The sequence below is a fragment of the Carcharodon carcharias genome, chromosome 10 (genome assembly GCF_017639515.1).
Source record: "Carcharodon carcharias isolate sCarCar2 chromosome 10, sCarCar2.pri, whole genome shotgun sequence".
Lineage (NCBI taxonomy): Eukaryota > Metazoa > Chordata > Chondrichthyes > Lamniformes > Lamnidae > Carcharodon > Carcharodon carcharias.
This window is the reverse complement of record NC_054476.1, coordinates 147,762,045-147,779,034: the sequence shown is the minus strand read 5'-3', so window position 1 is coordinate 147,779,034 and position 16,990 is coordinate 147,762,045. Positions and strand designations below refer to the sequence as shown.

General features: G+C 42.6%; 2 protein-coding genes across 5 annotated transcripts in view; one reads left to right on the top strand and one right to left on the bottom strand.

The window, feature by feature from the left end:
* Positions 1–16,990, bottom strand: part of ints2 (integrator complex subunit 2) — a 67,835-nt gene that overhangs the window by 45,478 nt on the left and 5,367 nt on the right. For 3 of the 4 annotated variants that reach the window (XM_041196891.1, XM_041196892.1, XM_041196894.1), the window contains exons 4-12: positions 16,840–16,942; positions 16,288–16,401; positions 14,932–15,062; positions 13,293–13,466; positions 8,932–9,161; positions 8,149–8,274; positions 5,297–5,368; positions 4,748–4,862; positions 2,709–2,777 (exon numbers count right to left, since the gene is read on the bottom strand). In XM_041196891.1, coding sequence (XP_041052825.1) covers positions 2,709–2,777; positions 4,748–4,862; positions 5,297–5,368; positions 8,149–8,274; positions 8,932–9,161; positions 13,293–13,466; positions 14,932–15,062; positions 16,288–16,401; positions 16,840–16,942 — 1,134 coding nt within the window. The remainder of the gene's footprint in view (positions 1–2,708; positions 2,778–4,747; positions 4,863–5,296; positions 5,369–8,148; positions 8,275–8,931; positions 9,162–13,292; positions 13,467–14,931; positions 15,063–16,287; positions 16,402–16,839; positions 16,943–16,990) is intronic. The other variant, XM_041196893.1, reaches the window with a different exon arrangement.
* Positions 7,917–16,990, top strand: part of brip1 (BRCA1 interacting helicase 1) — a 321,080-nt gene continuing 312,006 nt past the window's right edge. Inside the window, exon 1 of the mRNA XM_041196890.1 lies at positions 7,917–7,971. The gene's annotated coding sequence lies outside the window, so the exon portion shown is untranslated. The remainder of the gene's footprint in view (positions 7,972–16,990) is intronic.

The window sequence follows — 16,990 nt, the reverse complement described above, 5'->3', positions numbered from 1 at the left end:
GGAAAAGGGAAACAGATCCACGAGAAAAGTTGTGTCAAGCATTCCCGTTGGAGTCTACACCACAGGTAGAAGGAACTATTCTTGCTTTGTAAGTTCCTGTAGAACCCGTTAAGCCCGAGAGTGTTGAAGAGGCAAACTTTCAGGTTCCTGCTGGGGAGCCTAGCGAACAGATAACTTCTGAGAGGGAGGCCTCAGATAAACCATCCGAAGCCGTAGAATGATGGTCGATTTGTTTGAAAAAGTCTCCCGAGATACTGAATTTGTAAATAGTCCATTTTTGCAAATAGTTAATATATTGTAAAATGTACTTTCAAGTAAAGGGGGAAGGATATGGTAATCTGAGGTGTAATACACCTTTAAGAGAAAGTGAGCAGCTTGACCATGTGACTGTAGGACCCAATAGCTGCAGTGTGGGCTACCATGTCAATGTTAGTCTAGAGTGGGGTCTGGTTGGGGAAAGCACACGTTAGTGCTCTGTTGTCTAGGTAAATAAATAGCACGTGCTTCATTTCATATTGGTCTCTGCGTCTGCAGTATATTGTAATCCACTCACCAGCTCCTGCTGACAAATAAGCGTGCAGCCAGCTCATGAGCAAAGCAGCCCCAAAGTAAAACATAACAGTTCTGTTCAGTGAAGTTAAAGTAAGGAGCAGAGAAAAAGGCTCCGAATTAAAGAGACAAAACTGCGGGGTACAGAATCAAGGCAAAGCGGGCTTGCAAGGAGTCAGAAGATCCAAGGAGACAGTCAAAGGTAGGCGACTCCTTTTCTCTGGCTTGTGAAGCAGTGCTGTTCTGTTGGCATGGCTGAATCTCAGAGTGCATGGAAGATGAAGCTTGAATGCACATGGCGATCCAGGGGAGAGGAACTTCAGGAGGGAGAAATCGAATCCTTGTTGAAGATGTCTGAGAGAAAGAATTGTTTGGGAGAAGATTCCAAGGCAAGTTCTTCAAGAGTGAAGATTGGAAGCCCTCGAACCCTCATGTGAAAGATGGAGTCTCCATGTGACCAGTTGGCTCACAGTGTGACGAGTGTCGGGGGAGCTCGATGAGAAATCCATAGCATCTACTTTGGCTGGCATCTGTCACTTGATCTTGAAGTGCAGTGTGTCCGACTGCAGGTCACCTATTGGCTTACATGGGCTTTATAATTACTGTGAACATTAGAGTATAAAGATAGATTTTTTGTAACTTGCATTATTCTTACAAATTTATAAAGCTATGGTTGTGGGTGAAGGAGTAGTGTAATATAGTTCACCTTTTCCTTGTTTAATAAATGTTTCATTCTTCTGTAAAAAGTACATCAGCAGACTCTGACTCTGTTTAGTAGCCACCCTCCACGTTTTTCAACAAAAAGTAAAAGTTAGAATCTATCAAGCCAGGCTCCATCCAGGGAGTGGAATCCAGTTTTATCAGCTGGGATCATAACAAAACTATGGTGAAAAATAAATCTTTAAATAAATAGCATGGAAAGCAAGAATTCCAGCCCTCAGTGCTATGCAGTAGATGGAAGCACAGTTGGTTTCGCAGTCCCCAGTTGATTAGGACATCCTGCCTGGTCAGTGTCTCAGGTATCTTGGAAGGTAACAGAAGGTACACTGCCACCACACTAGGCACTAGGTGGCATTTGCACTTTTCAAGGAGCAAAGATATGAATCAAGGTGACACAAGAAAAACTAAAAAGGCTTTTTTTTTAAAAAAAAGGTTAATGTTTCCATAGAACTTGTGTGTGTTCTGTACTGTCTCCCCAACACACAAGTAAAGATAAAGCAATTGTACTCACATAAAATAGTCCTGCGACTGATGACATACTTTTATTCTGCCTAACTAAAAATTTGGTATAGTATTTTCCTTCCAGTTTGCACCTACCTCTCCTGACTCATGCTGTGGTACATCTCCACAGCATCTGCTTGTGTGGTACCTTGCTCATATGGCAGTGGATTATATGGGAGCTGAGACAGTGAGCATTAGCAGGGAAGATGCCTACACAGACATGTGGATAGCATTCAGATGCGAGAATTCTGCTCATTGTTTCCCTTCGCAATACTGCGACCACAATGTTGCCACAACTCAGATCAGAAATCTCGATACCAGGATTGAAACTGGTACTGACTGGTTCTGTATTGCTAAGTGCTTGAGAAAAGGAGATTTTCTCATCAGTATATTACTGGAGCTAAACAACAGTATTTATATATAACAGCTAGGTGAAGTGCGATGGGCAATGTTCTAAGTTATAGTCATAAATTGTTAAGCTGGAGTCCTATCTATCAGTTCTGATGGTTCAACTGAATATTTAAGATCCAGTGGCACTATTCAAAGCACATCTCGATCTGCTGTCAACAATGTCAAAAATGGGTCAATTGGTTATTTGGCTCAATATTGTATGGGGGAAGTGCATTTTTGTGCAAAAACTGATGCCATGTTTGCTTATATAGCAACAGTGACTTCATTTCAAAATAGCTTCTTTCTGTATGTGATGCACTTGGGGACCTTTCTGTGAGATGAAATGATGCCTGTGTAAATTCAAGTCATTTTTTTTCTACGTTTCCTGAGAAACGAGGGGGAGTGCAGAGGGTCAAAGGATGAAAGATTCAAGCCAAGTACAATGAGATTTGAGATTCAAATTGGAAAAGAATTAAAACTTTACAGGCACTGATAGTTACCCCTGTAGAAATCTAAAGGTAAAAGATGTGTGCAAGCTATGGGCTTACCTGCTCTGTGAATATCTCCTGTGTGAAAATGGTTTTCATCCTGTTCAGTGAGCTTGGTTTAATTGCAATCTAAGCCAGAAATGATAAGGCTGTTATTTTCAGTTTCTTTCAACGTTGAAGACCAAACAAAACAGCAGCGCAGTCTCAGTACAGTCCCAACAAACAAAGCTTTATCTCAGAGCATTGCACGTTTACAAAGTAAAGTCGGGGGGGGGGCGGTGTGTGGTGGTGGTGGTGGTGGGTGGGGTCGTACCCAGGAAAGTACCCCAGAAGATGCGCTGGGGAGCTCCTGAGAAATCCCCAAGCAAGGACTGCACGGAATCATCTGGAAAGTTTAAATTTCTGATGGGCAATTATCCTGCACCAGGATCCATCTGAAGCTCTGATTGAAATTGGAGATTTTGGTTGGTTCCAACTCTGTTAGCAGAATAGAGAAGCTAGAAGATTAAAACCACTTCTAACTCCTGGTAACTATAGTATTGACCTCACTGACCTCCCACCCACACAAACTGGACACCACCAACCACACCCCCATCCTGACCACCCACATGCCCCCAACTACCCTCCCAACTGCACACCCCCCAGGCTATGCCCCCACACCGACTATTCTCCCAACTCCCTCACAGACCCAACTATCCCCCTCATCTACCCTCCTGACCAGCCCCCCCCCCAACCACTCCAGACCATCCTCCTGACTCCTCTGACCACCCTTCTGACTCCCGCCCACACTAAACCCCGACTATCCTACCAATCCCTGACCCCGACACTCCCCTCCACCCAGGCTATCTTCCCGATGACTACCCCTCCCTGATCAACCGACATCCCTCCACCACACCCCCCCACAACTACCTCCAGATCCCTGATATCCCCTCTCGCGGCCCCCTGACACTCTACCCCCAACTACACCTTCCCAACCCCGACTACTCTGTCACCACCACCCTGCTCCCCCGACCCCTCCTAACATCTTGCCCCCCTGAACACCTCCAACTAACCTACCCCCTCAACCACTTGCCTTACACACTTACCTTCTCCCTGGCTTCTCAAAGTGGCTGGGATCTTTAAAAACATACCTGGTTTACAGTACTAGCTACCGTAAAAAGGAGGAAGTGAAGCTACACCCTCGACGCTCCTGCCTGCACTGGAAGGAGCTACTGCACTGCACATTCATCACCAGGCCCAGGACAGAAGTCCAGGTAAGAAACATGCAGTTGCAGATCAAGGTAAGCAAAAAAGTTGGACTGGCAATCTGATGGTGATCGCCACTCCATGGAAGTTCTACCCCAATGAGTATTTATTACTTCTCTTGGCGTTACACCATCCTTCAGACCTCTGTTGAGAGGGAACACCTCTGCTTCTGGATTGACTACTTTGTAATCAGAAGATTGTGGAGGTGGACTCAGATGGTCCAATTCATCATTCAGTTGATCACTTTATTCTTTGGGGGAGGAGGGGGAAACTCACTCACACTCTGCTCAGTTTTTCATTCCGATGGAATAAGCTAAATTGAGAACTTGCTGCAAGAAATTCCCAAACAAACCTCAAGTTTTACTATTTGAGGGCAGCACATTGACTTCCTGCCCTATCACAGTATTTCTGTTCCCTTCCTGCCAAAGTCAGTTTCTATTCTGTATAAAAATGTACCAAATGTTTTTCATTATTTTTGTATTTTACTGGTAATACATTAAGGTTTCAATATTGGTCACGAACAGCTGGAAATTATTGAGGTTAACAGCCACAGCACCAGCAACTTCCAACATCTGCTCCAATGTTACAGCAGAATCCAGAGGAAGGGATCTTGGGCTCGTTTAGATGTTGCATGTACCCTAGTGACTAAGGCAGTTTATTTTAGCTGCAGCATGAATCAGGTCACTTACGAATGATGAGAACCCTGGTTGAACAGAATGAAAAAGTGTGTGTGTCAATGTGATGAACATCCCCTGAAAAAATGTTTTAAAAGACTTTAACTAAAGGGCAACTGCTTTTGTTTTCACAATTCTTGTAAAATTAATACAAATAAAAAAGGATGGAGTCAGGCTTACCTTCATACCCAGAGTGGAACAGACCAAGTCGATGATGGCATTGAGTTGGTTGCTGTGGAAGTACATTGCAACCAATAGCAGCATCTCACCAAATGAAGCAGATACCCCTGTGGTACTTGAAATTACACAAGAAGACAGTGTGACTTCACTCCATCCAATTGCTGTGGATAAACCATTATCCTTTCATCTTGAACCCTGAGATCTTGACACAGTGCTTTAAACACACCTATTTCCTAACCTAGCTTGGACAGATCTAGAAAGAATCATTTTACGGAGGTATTTTCCCTATTTCAGTTTTTCACTACTTCCCATTGGGTGCTCAACACATCTGGCACAATATATGAGCTTGGAGGCTGCTTCCAGGCCAAGCTGAAATGGCTTGAGTTGGCCATTTGGAATTGCGCTGTGTAATAGTTTAGAGAAAGCCCATCACACTTCAGCTGCCCTTGGTCAACTTTACTCCAATTGAAAATTCTAACCTGAGACCTTTCTTTATAGGCTAAATGCAGAAATATTGCTGAAAAGCATGGACCCAATACTGAAACTCACCTCTCAAAATATGCCTCCTCTCTAATCATCCAGCTTAACCACATCACAGTCATTTGCTCTTGTTCAGGTGTGCTGCAAACAAAATATATTGAAATATGAAATTCTGAACATGGGGGTCAAACCTGCACAATTAGCAGTTGTTGTTTCTTCCTACCCTCCTGAAGTTATTCCTCACCACACATCATTGATATATAGGTTTTGTTATTAAATAAAGACTTATTCTGTAGGAAAATCTCAAAATGCTTCCAACAATTAATTACTTTTTAAAAGAGTGTAGTGATTATTAGGTTGGCAAATGCACCAGCAATGTCCCAAGAAAGAACCATGATAACTCAAAATCTGTTTATTGGCAGTGCAGGCTGAGGGAAGCATGTTGTCCAGGACACCCTTTCTTGTATAGTGTACCATCTACACGATGCACTGCAGCAACTTGCCAAGGCTTCTCTGACAGCACATTCCAAACCTACTGTCTAGGAGAACAAGGGCAATAGGCATATGGGAATACCAGTACCTGCAAGCACCCCTCCAAGTCACATGGTTTAGAAATATATCACTGTAGTTTCATTGTCACTGGAATCCATAGAAAAGTTACAGCACAGAAGGAGACCATTCAGCCCGAGGACACCCAGGTGCCCTTTCTAATCCCACCTTCCCGCACCCAGCCCATAGCCCTGCAGCTTACAGCACTTAAGGTGCAGAACCAGGTACTTTTTAAGAGTTTAGAGTTTCTGCCTCTACCACCAATTTGGGCAGCGAATTCCAGACACCCACTACCCTCTGCGTAAAAAAGTTCTTCCTCATGTCCCCCCTACACCTTCTGCCACTTATGTTGAATCTATGTCCCCTGGTTCTAGAATTCTCCACCAAGGGAAACAATTTTATCCTGTCCACTCTATCTATTCCCCTCATAATTTTGTACACCTCAATCAAATCACCTCTCAGCTTTCTTTGTTCTAAGGAAAATAACCCCAACCTTTCCAATCTCTCCTCATCGCTACACTTTTCTAACCCTGGCAACGTTCTTGTAAACATCCTCTGCACTCTCTCCAGAACTATTACGTCCTTCCTGTAATGTAGTGACCAGAATCCTGGAACTTTCTCCCTGCTAGCTCTACAGGAGTACCTACATTACACAGACTGCAGCTTCAAGAAGGTAGCTTCCCATCACCTTCTCAAAGGTTGTAAAGGATGGAAAAGAAACACTGGCTTTGCCAGTGATACCCACATCCTGTGAATGAATAAATATAAAAAATAATACTGGTGCAGGAATTTTAATATTCATCTGAACTACCTGAACTTTGGGACCCAGGACTCATCTGGTGGGGACAGCCTTGCTGACAATACAGGACTGCACTTCATAATTAACTCCCTAAATCTCTGTTACTGCAAATTGTGTTCTCTCTTCTTTTGAGGAAGCACTTTCTATCTGCCTCCCTTCACAACATTTAAGAGCCATTGTATGAAGGAAGAAAAACAGAAATCGGCCATCCAACTTTAACTGTGACCGCTTAATAAGGAAAAGGACAAAAATTATACATCACCTCAAAAGGAGGCAGCAGTGGCGTAGTTTCAATGTCACTGGACTAGCAATCCAGAGGCCCAGGCTAATGATTTGGGGTCAGGGGTTCAAATCCCACCACAGCAGCTGGTGGAATTTAAATCTCAATTAATAAAAAAATCTGGAATTAAAAGCTAGTCTCGGTAATAGTGACACACATCTGGTTCCCTAATGTTTTGGGGAAGGAAATCTGCCATCCTTACCTGGTCTGGTCTACATGTGACTCCAGACCCACAGCAATGTCATTGACTCTTAAATGCCTAGCAAGCCACTCAGTTGTATTAACATATTATGAAGTTTAAAAAAAAAGGAATGAAACTAGACAGATCACCTGGCTTCAACCTAGGTGCCGGAAATGATACCGGCACACCCAGCCCTCCTTGCTAACATCTGGGGTCTTGTGCCAAAATTGGGAGTCCCACAAACTAGGCAAGCAACAGCCTGACACGGTAACACAGAATTATACCTTACAGACAATGTCCCAGACATTACCAGCCATTTTTGCCTCCAAACAGGTTGCTTTCTAAACCAAAACAAGTGACTGACAGGTAAACCATTAGTTTGCTACATGATTTCAGCAGCGTGCTTCTTATCTGCTACCAGGTGGGACTTTTTTCCATTAATTTGTCAGTTAATTTTTACAGAAAGCAAAAAAAAATTATAGGGACTGCATATTTGGAAGTGATTACAGGGTAGTGATGGAGTCAAAGGGTTGAAATGACACCGTAAACCACATTTTATGTGGTTTAGACTATCCTTTTGTAACCAAAGATTAGATTACAGTTTTAAATGTCACTCTCCTGTTTCAACTGTTATATCTATTTTCAATTATTCAGTGCTTCAACAATTGTCAAGTGTGAATGCAGATTGCCAAAGTATGTTGTGTCCTTCATGCACAATGATGTTTATTAAAGGATAAATCTGTAGTTAATTGGTAAATTCAGTGTTCAGCATTTATATTTACAATCACGCATCAAAATCCTTGACTCTTGTGTTACAATCAATGCGTGTTATTTACTTTCCATCATCCCTCATTTTCTTTCCTCATCTCTTGCAGATACTGATTATCGCTACGGTGAAGTCCACAGGCCCCACCTGCACTCTAGAACCTTTCCAAGTGGGTATTTTTCATTCATGATTGTTTATTTGCAGCCAAGTCTGACTTTGCTTTTGTCAGATTTTCACACGTGTGCTTTCCAGCAAGGTCACTAGGTAAGGAATTGGGGTGAGAACTATGGCTGATTTTACCTTTCCCAAACCAGGGTCCTGAGCAAACTGTAGATCTCAGACTTACCTGACTAAACTGGGGAATGCCAACAGCATGCAGAAGGACAGGGACACAAAGCGAACGCCAGCTGGAGTTGCTGGTGGGCGGCTTGTCATCAACTGTAAAAGCTGCTCAGCTTCTTCATCAGTTGGCCTATATGCAATACCACACACAGCATTACAATTCTATATTGCAGAAAACAAAGGTGCTGCTAATTACACACTAGATAGCTTCTGCTGGAAGTCCAATTCCATCAATCGGGTGTGACAACTAAATACATTCTTTCTGGTCCAAGATCCTACAAAGCTGATTACCTACACCACAATCCCAAGCAGACATCAGTTAACTCAGTACAGACTAGGATTTGAAGCTGCAACCTTGCTGCCTTGTCTGGTTTACTGGAGCCATTTTGTGTACATTTTCATGCATATATATCTTACCAATGGTAATACAAGACAAATCCCAAAGTAATAGACCGATAACAAATTTATATATGGATTTTTCAGACTCCAATAACAGGCCATGATCTCTCCCAAAAAATACAACATGATCAAGCATACATGATCAAGCTATGAAAAAATGGGTTACAATAGCTAGTTAGAGAAATATTTGTTGCTATTTAACAGCTTAGCTTTGTGTCACTTCTGAAGTTATTACTTGCAAAAGTGGTGAAATGTGAATTTGGATCTTTCCTGTCTTTTGGTTCCCTTCTCTAATAATTCAGTAAGCTACCACACACAGCCTGCATGCAATACCCCTTGAACAGTAATCCCTTCCCAGAAACTTTTTACGTATTAACACAATCCATACTTGAGTCCAGCGATTCCCATGAGTGCACAGTAGAGTCGCAGCATTGCGCTAGCCTTCACCACGTTTTCCTCCTTCAGTGCAGAGTACACTGATATGTTAGGTTCCATGTCGGTGTCTGCCGTGTCCTCACCAATGCGACCACTGCTAACCGTCGGGAGAATTGCCATTAGTTCCAGCAGCAGCTGCCGCCTCATCTGCCACAGAACCGAGCTGCTGCGTTCCCGCTTCCGCTGGATAACAACAAAACACTTGGGAATTACACTCTGTCTCAAACAGTTTTTTCTGGGTTGGAGAATAAGCTAGCTGTTTAGTAACTAAGTATTTGTAGTGTACCATCTCTACAACCTAAGAAGAAATAAGAGGTGGTTGCCATTCAGCCTCTCGGGCCTGCTCCAACATTCAATAAGATTGCTGCTAATCTTATACCGCACCTACACCTTCCTGTACTATACAACAGGAAGAGTAGCATTGTGTAGTGTTATTGGAATAATAATCCAGAGGCCTGGACTAATGCTCCAGAGACACAAGTTCAAATCCCACCACAGCAGCTGGGGGGAATTTAAGTTCAATGAATTATCAAATCTGGTACCAGTGATGATGATCACAAAACCACCAGATTTTATAAAAACCCATCTGGTTCACTAATGTCCTTCAGAGAAGGAAATCTGCCATCCTTACCCAGTCTGGCCTACAAGTGACTTGAGATGCATCTGTCCATGACAGTATTGGGAGGAGTGACCACTGTACAGACCCAGAGAACACTATTCACCATGTTGTGCGCCACTACAACCGTATTAAATGTGATTGTTTCAGAACAGATTTAGCAGCTGAAATCTGGGGCATCCTCAAGGCAACTGTGGGCCATCAGCAGCAGCAGCAGAATTGTATTCCACCCACAATTTGTAACCTCATGGCTCCGCATATCCTTCACTCGATCATTACCATTAAGTGAAGAGATCAACCCTGGTTCAATGAGGAATGTAGAAGGGCATGCCAGGAGCAGCACCAGAGGAGGTGGAGAGGAAACTGAGGGGTGACCTAATTGAGGTGTCGAAAATTATGAGGGGCCTAGAGAGGGCAGACAGAAAAGTCCTGTTGCTTCCCCTAGCCTAGGGGTCAGTTACTAGGGGTGACTGGTAGAAGGATTAGAGGCAACATGAGGAAAAAACTTTTTCTCCCAGAGGGTGGTGGGCGTCTGGAATTCACTGCTTAAATTGATGGTTGAGGCTGAAACACTGTTTCAGATCTGTACCTGAAAGTGTTGTAACCTGCAAGGCTGCAGACCAGGTGCTGGAAAGTGGGATTAAAATGAGCAGCTGGTTTCTTTTTTTTTTGGCCAGTGCAGACACAATGGGCTGAATGGCCTCTTTCTGCACCATAACTTTCCTATCGTCGATGCCAACCTGTTGAAGCTACAACACAGGACAACATGCATGCTAAACACCAAAAGCAGCAAGTTATAGACAGAGCTGAGCAATCCCACAACCGACAGGTCAGATCAAAGCCCTGCAACCCTGTCATATCCATGAATGGTGGTGGACAGTTAAACAACTACCAGGACAGTCTACAAAATCCCTATCCTGGTTTGTGGTGGAGGCCAGCATGTCAGTGCAAAAGGCAAGGCTGACGCATCTGCAACCATCTTCAGCCAGAAGTGCTGACTGGATGACCCATCTCAGTTTCGTGCTGGGATCCCCAGCATCACAGACGCCAGTCTTCAGTCAATCCGATTCACTTCATGTGATCTTAAGAAATGGTTGAAGGCACTCAATACAGCAAAGTGTTCCAGCATTACCAAAGTTATCCGCCCAACATTGGCAAATTGCCCACAAAAGGCAGGAGAAATCTAATCAGGCCAGTTACCAACCACCAACTTACTCTCAATCAGCAAAGTAAAGGAAGGTGTTATCAACAGTGTTATCTAGGGGCACTCAGCCTTGCTCACTGATGTTCATTTTGGGTTCCATCAGGTCCTCTCAGCTCCAATTCTCAATAAAGCCTTGGTCTAAACATAGGCAAAAAAGTTCAATTCAAGAAATGAGTCAAGAGTAGCTACCCTTAACATCATGGCAGCATTTAACAGAGTGTGGCATCAAAGGGCCCTAGCAAAATTGAAGTCAATGGGAATTGGAGGTAAGCTCTCCACTTGCAGAAGTCATAGCTAGGACACAGGAAGTTGGTTGTGATTGTTTGAGGTCAATCATCCCAGGGCACTGCTGCAGGAGTTCCTCAGGGTAGTGTCCTAGGCTACCATTAGCTGCTTCATCAATGATCCTTCTTCCAACATAGGTCAGAAGTGGGGATGTTTGCTGATGATTGCAATGAGTTCAGTGCCACTCAACTCCTCAGACACAGCTCTGGAAGCAGTCTTTGCCCGCATGCAGCAAGATCTGAGCAAAATTCAGTCTTGGGTCGATAAGTGGCTAGTAATATTCACACACCACAAGCATTAGACAATGACCACCTGCAAGGGAGGATCTAACCATCTTCTCATGGCATTATCACCACCATCAACATCTTAGGGCGGGGGAGGTTTAAAATTGAAAAGACAAAGCTGGACCAGACATACAAATACTATGGTTACAAGAGCAGCACAGAAGCTGAGAACTCTGCAGCAAGTAACTCACCTCCTGACTCTGTAAAGCCTGCCCACCATCTACAAGGCACAAGTCAGTAGTGTGATGGAATACTATTGCCTGGATGAGTGCAGCTCCCACAACATTCAAAGCTTGACACCATACAGGACAAATCAGCTGGTTTGATAAGCATCCCATCCTCTCCCTCCACCACCAGCATACAGTATCAGCAGTGTACCATCTGCAAAATGCACTGCAGCATTTAAGGAAGCTCGTTGCTAGCTTCAAGGGCAATAAATGCTGGCCTGTGCAGTGACCTGCATATCCCACAAACAAATATAAAAAAAAAAAGAACCATATCCCTCGATTCCCTAGAACAGTGTTGCTCAAATGAGGTCTGGAGAGACTTTCCTGGAGGTCAGGGAGTACATGAATGAACAGTGGCTACAGGCAGGCTTGGTGTCACCAAATGTGCAATGCAGAGTGGGCTAGCGGTCTCACCTTGGAGTACAGCACACCTGGAAGAGTGCTGAGTGTGGTAGGAAGACAGCCAAGTAGACCCATAGTTACCAAGGATGGTGGTGGGTACCAGGTCAGTTCAGACCTATTCACGAGAGTATGAAGGTAGGGGGTCCAAAGAAAAAATGTACCCAGGTATTAGAGTATTAAAATTTAGTTTGGGTTGGGGGAGAGGTCATTGATTACTAATTCATTTGAAAAGAGCTCCTTCAACCACTACATTGGAGAACCACTGACCTACAAGACGAAAATCAAGCTTTTCAACAAACCCTACCACTACATGCCTCCATTACCCAGTTTGGAAGAGAGATAAAGTGACCTGTTCCAGAGTCATTCTCTCTTTAAGGAAGTGCCTTCACTTTCTGTCAACTTTTCTTAAGGTTTAAAGGGAAGCAATGTTATTTTATTATATACAAATTCCTTCTTGGCCTGCTGACGACCAATAACGACCTGCATTTATACAGCACCTTTAACAAAGTAAATGTTCCAAGGTGCTTAGCAGGAACTTCATCAGGCAGAAATCGAGCCAAAGAAAGATATCACTGTAGATAGTAAAAGATTAGTCAACAGAGTAGATTTTAATATCTTCAAGGTAGAGAGGCAGGTAGAGACACAGAAGTTTAGGGACATAATTCCAAGGCAGCTGGAGGTGCAATTGCAAATGGAAATTGAGATGGGGAAGGGAAGGGTGGACATGAGGTCAGGGTTCAATGCAGAATTCAGAGCTGGGGGGAGGAATTCACAAAGATAGGGAGGGGCAAGGTCATGGAGGGATCAGATTTGAGATGAGAAGTTTAAATTGACGTATTGCTGGACCGGAAGTCAATGTAGCAGCGAACACAGTGGTGAAAGGTGAACAGAGATGGTCTTGTGTATGACCGAGATACTGAGGAACAAAGAGGTCGAGAAGTGAAAAAGTTTAGAGCGGGAATTCCAAACCTCAGGTAATTTAAATGTCAGAGATAGAGTGATAAAAATTGGGATGCCTAAGATGCCAGAATTGGAGCATGTGCTTGAATGCAGAACATTTGCATGCTACAATGTAAAGCTGCACATACTGGGCTGTCTTGAGCATCTATCACTGGTCAGCCTCCAATATTTCACAATAAAAACTCAGAATAAAAAGAAAATTAAACAAGAGGAATCTAATCATTATAGAATGTGGGCTATCCTGTAGACCTGATGAAGGCTTGCCCATTAGACTGTAAACTCATATTTCAAATCTATAGGATAAGTCTAGTCCTTTAGTCTATCCCTGCTCCTTACCTGCTGCCCATTGCGGATGAACATTCCAAACCAGGTTCTTACTTTCGCATTAGTTCCTAGCAATAAACCACTAACAAATGAGACCAGGTCAGTCACTGTATCTTCGGAGCCATCATTCTTGCACTGATCCAGGGTCAAGGCCACTCCAAGGCCTGGGAGGTGGCATTCCTCCACCTGTTACACAATAGAAATGGGGAGATAACAAAAGAAAATCCAGGGTCAGGAAAGGGCATTCATCCAACTCCATCCAGAACAATCAATCTACAACAGGACACCCCCTTCCTCCTGTTGATCTACCACTTAGTCAGAACCAAGTTCCTATCTCTACCTTCTTTGCAATATATAAAAAATGTTTCTGCTTTGGGTACAATCTACGATCCTGATATAAAATTTGTGCTCAAAACTACACTAGTTTTCCAAAGTGTATTTTTTGTTCAAGATTCTGCTCAAACTCATTTACATATTGAATGCAAACATCTCCCAAGAACCAGTGCAATTGGGCAACATTCTTATAGAATCTTAGAACCGTTACAGCACAGAACGCAAGTTAAAAATTGGCATTAAAAAATATTCCTTGACATAATTAAGACTGGTAACCTGATGAAGTTTATTACCACAGCTGAAAATGGGTTCATCACAAAAAACAAGCATCACCTGAGTAAACAGATTTTAATAACTAAAAGTAACTTAAAAAAACTAGATTTACCAGTTATATTGGTGCACAGTCATCAATTTCTTAGTAAATTAGAAAACAATATTTTTAAAATGCATCTATTTGTGTCCTTGCACCTAAAACAAAAACTTAAAACTTTACAAGTCTCTTTAAAGTCTAGCAAATGTGCACAATTAGTGCAAACCTGGCTTGGTGATTAGTTCAACCTGGTGTAACCAGTTTCGTGGGTGGGGCCAAATTCCAGCACTTTTTCTTAAATCTAGTGAAACGATTGTGTAAACTATTTCCACAGGATGTAACGTACCCTTAAAGTTCTTTTGATCTTTTGTGCTGGTTTGCTCAATTTTGGGCAAATTACCAATACAACCCAGCTGAAACTCCAGATCATCATCTCTACATAACTCACCCCACATTCTCAATAGTTACTGCTCCCTTTATAGGAGCCAGCTGACCCCAAAGCAACTGGCTTTACTTAGTTCTTTTAAAAAAAAGTGACACAAACTTGCGTGCACAACATCACCTAGTGATAGCTAAGTAATTTTACTGAATTCAAACACGAGGTGTGATGGCCATGTACAGTTTTCATTATGACAGACAACATAATTACAAAAATGCATTCCAGCACATCGACAACATGATCAAGAGAGTTCAGCAGCATCACCAGCCAGCAAATAAATCATATCCTCTTTAAGGGCTACCACCAAAATCCACTCAGGAGTACGCTGTAGATGAATATGAATGAAAACGGACTTGTTTTTCAAATTGCCTAGCTGGATGAATTGTTACACTGCTTTACTCCACTGCTGTGTACCGGTCAAGTAGGTAACGACCGAAAATAACCACAGGAAAGCAATGCCAGGGAGCATTGGGCACTTGAGCTGATTATTGCAGTCTCTTGAAAGGATGTGCTACTGAATTTCTGACAGTACCTCCATGCAGATTACAAAGTGCAAAATCATCTCTTACCACCATGGCCCTAACATTTAAGGCCTGGGTAGGATTCATTTTGCAAAGCTGTCGAAGCGCCTCAGTTCTGCGTCGTCCTCCAACGCTCTCCTCATCCTGCCGCTCACCATTTTTTATTAAGCCTCTACAAACTGAACAGTAAAAAGCTCAGTGTTACACACAAATCCACAATACTGCCATATGGGAAACCACAATTTGGTGAAAATCAGAAGTTATATTTTGAATTACTCTAGCTATATTCTTAATTACTATTTTTCTTCAAATCATGTGAACTTCCCAGTGCTGAGCACCACCTTTGGCCAAACAGGTGCACAGATGACTAGCTTCTAGACACTTAGTAATTTATAACCAGCTACCAAAAGTGCATTTGGTATGAAGGGGGAAACACAAGAGTTAAAAGCAGTAGACCATAATTGAGCCTGTGCCGCCATTCAATAGGATCATGGCAGATCTTAGGCTTCAACACCACTTTCTCACCTGCTCCCTGTATCCCTCAATTCCCTGAAACACCAAAAATCTATCTATCCCTCCCAGCCTTAAATATAGTCAATAATGAGGCACTCACCACAATTTGTGGTGGAGAATTCTAAAGATTCACAACTCTTTGAGTTGAGATTTCTCCTCATCTGAGTTCTAAATGATAGTCCTCTTATCCTGAGACTGTGCCCCTGCGTTTTAGGTTCCCCAGCTAGTGGAAACAGCCTCTGTCTTCCATGCAAAGCCTTTTCAGAATCTTATATGTTTCAATGAGATCACCTCTCATTCTTCTAAACTCCAGAGAATACTCAGCCTCTTGTCATAGGACAACCCTCTCCTCCCAGGGGCCAAACTAGTGAAGTTTTGGAATACTGCCTTTGATGCAAGTATATCCTACTTTAAATATGGAAAACAAAATGGCACACAGTACTCCATATGTGGTCTCACCAAAGCCCTGTACTACTGTAGCAAGAATTCTTTATTCCTGTACTCCAAACCCCTTGCAATAAAGGCCAACATGCCATTTGCCTTCCTAATTGCTTGCTGTACCTGCATGGTAATTTTTGGAGTTCTGAAATGCCTTGCTTCCATATAAAAATAATGGTCTCATTTGGAGCTTCTCCATGACAATATGGTTGACAATAGTAACTCAGTACTAGAAGGTGGTGCAATCCCCTAGTTCATCGCTCCGGCACCTTTCAGACGTGGCATCATGGGACTACTGATACCTAATGATTTTCTCTCTCTACCCCGACTGCCAAGTGAATTATCTTGGCAATAAATTCCAAAGAATATCTCAATACATCATTTTATTCTTGGCCCTTGGGATTTTCTCAGGCTTGTCTTGCACCAGTAACAGAGTTAAAGGAAGACTGTTACCTTCATTGAAGCTGTCAGGGACGTTGGCCACTAACAAACACATGAACCAGGATCCATTCCGAACATGCAACAAAGCCTCAGCCACTTCAGTAATTGGCAACAGTGATGGAAGTTCTGGCAGGGGAGGGGGATGGGAGAAAATAAAGCACAATACAAATTATATTTATTAACAGTACTGTGTAATATTTGGTAATGCAACGGTTTTATTATGAAAAGTTAAAACACCCAAGAAAAATCATATAATGGTATGGAGGAAATTAGGATAAGCAGGTAATTCACTTCTCCTAAATTGCTGAGTTATTTTCACATCTTTGGCACTGGATGAGCTGCATGATTAGCAGACTGGTTTCTGCGTTCAGATTAGTTCTCACATCAGACACTATTTAGTATTTCTGGTTCTTATCAGCTTTATTAGGAAACACTCCACGGCTGCTGATGTTCTGCAGTGAGTGACTAATCCACATCTTGCCTAAATCTATACTTCAAATACACACTACTTAAATTTAAAAACAGAACCATGATCTTTAAATTCATCAATGATATGAAATTTACCTGCTTGGAGGATACACAGCACATCTGCAACTTCATCCAGGTACACTGGGCTCTCAAACAGTTCTGAAGACTTGATAAAAAATTCTCCATTTGAATCAGTCACCTTTAACACATGTACACAAAAAAATCAAAAAGCTTCTGCTAATTAAAA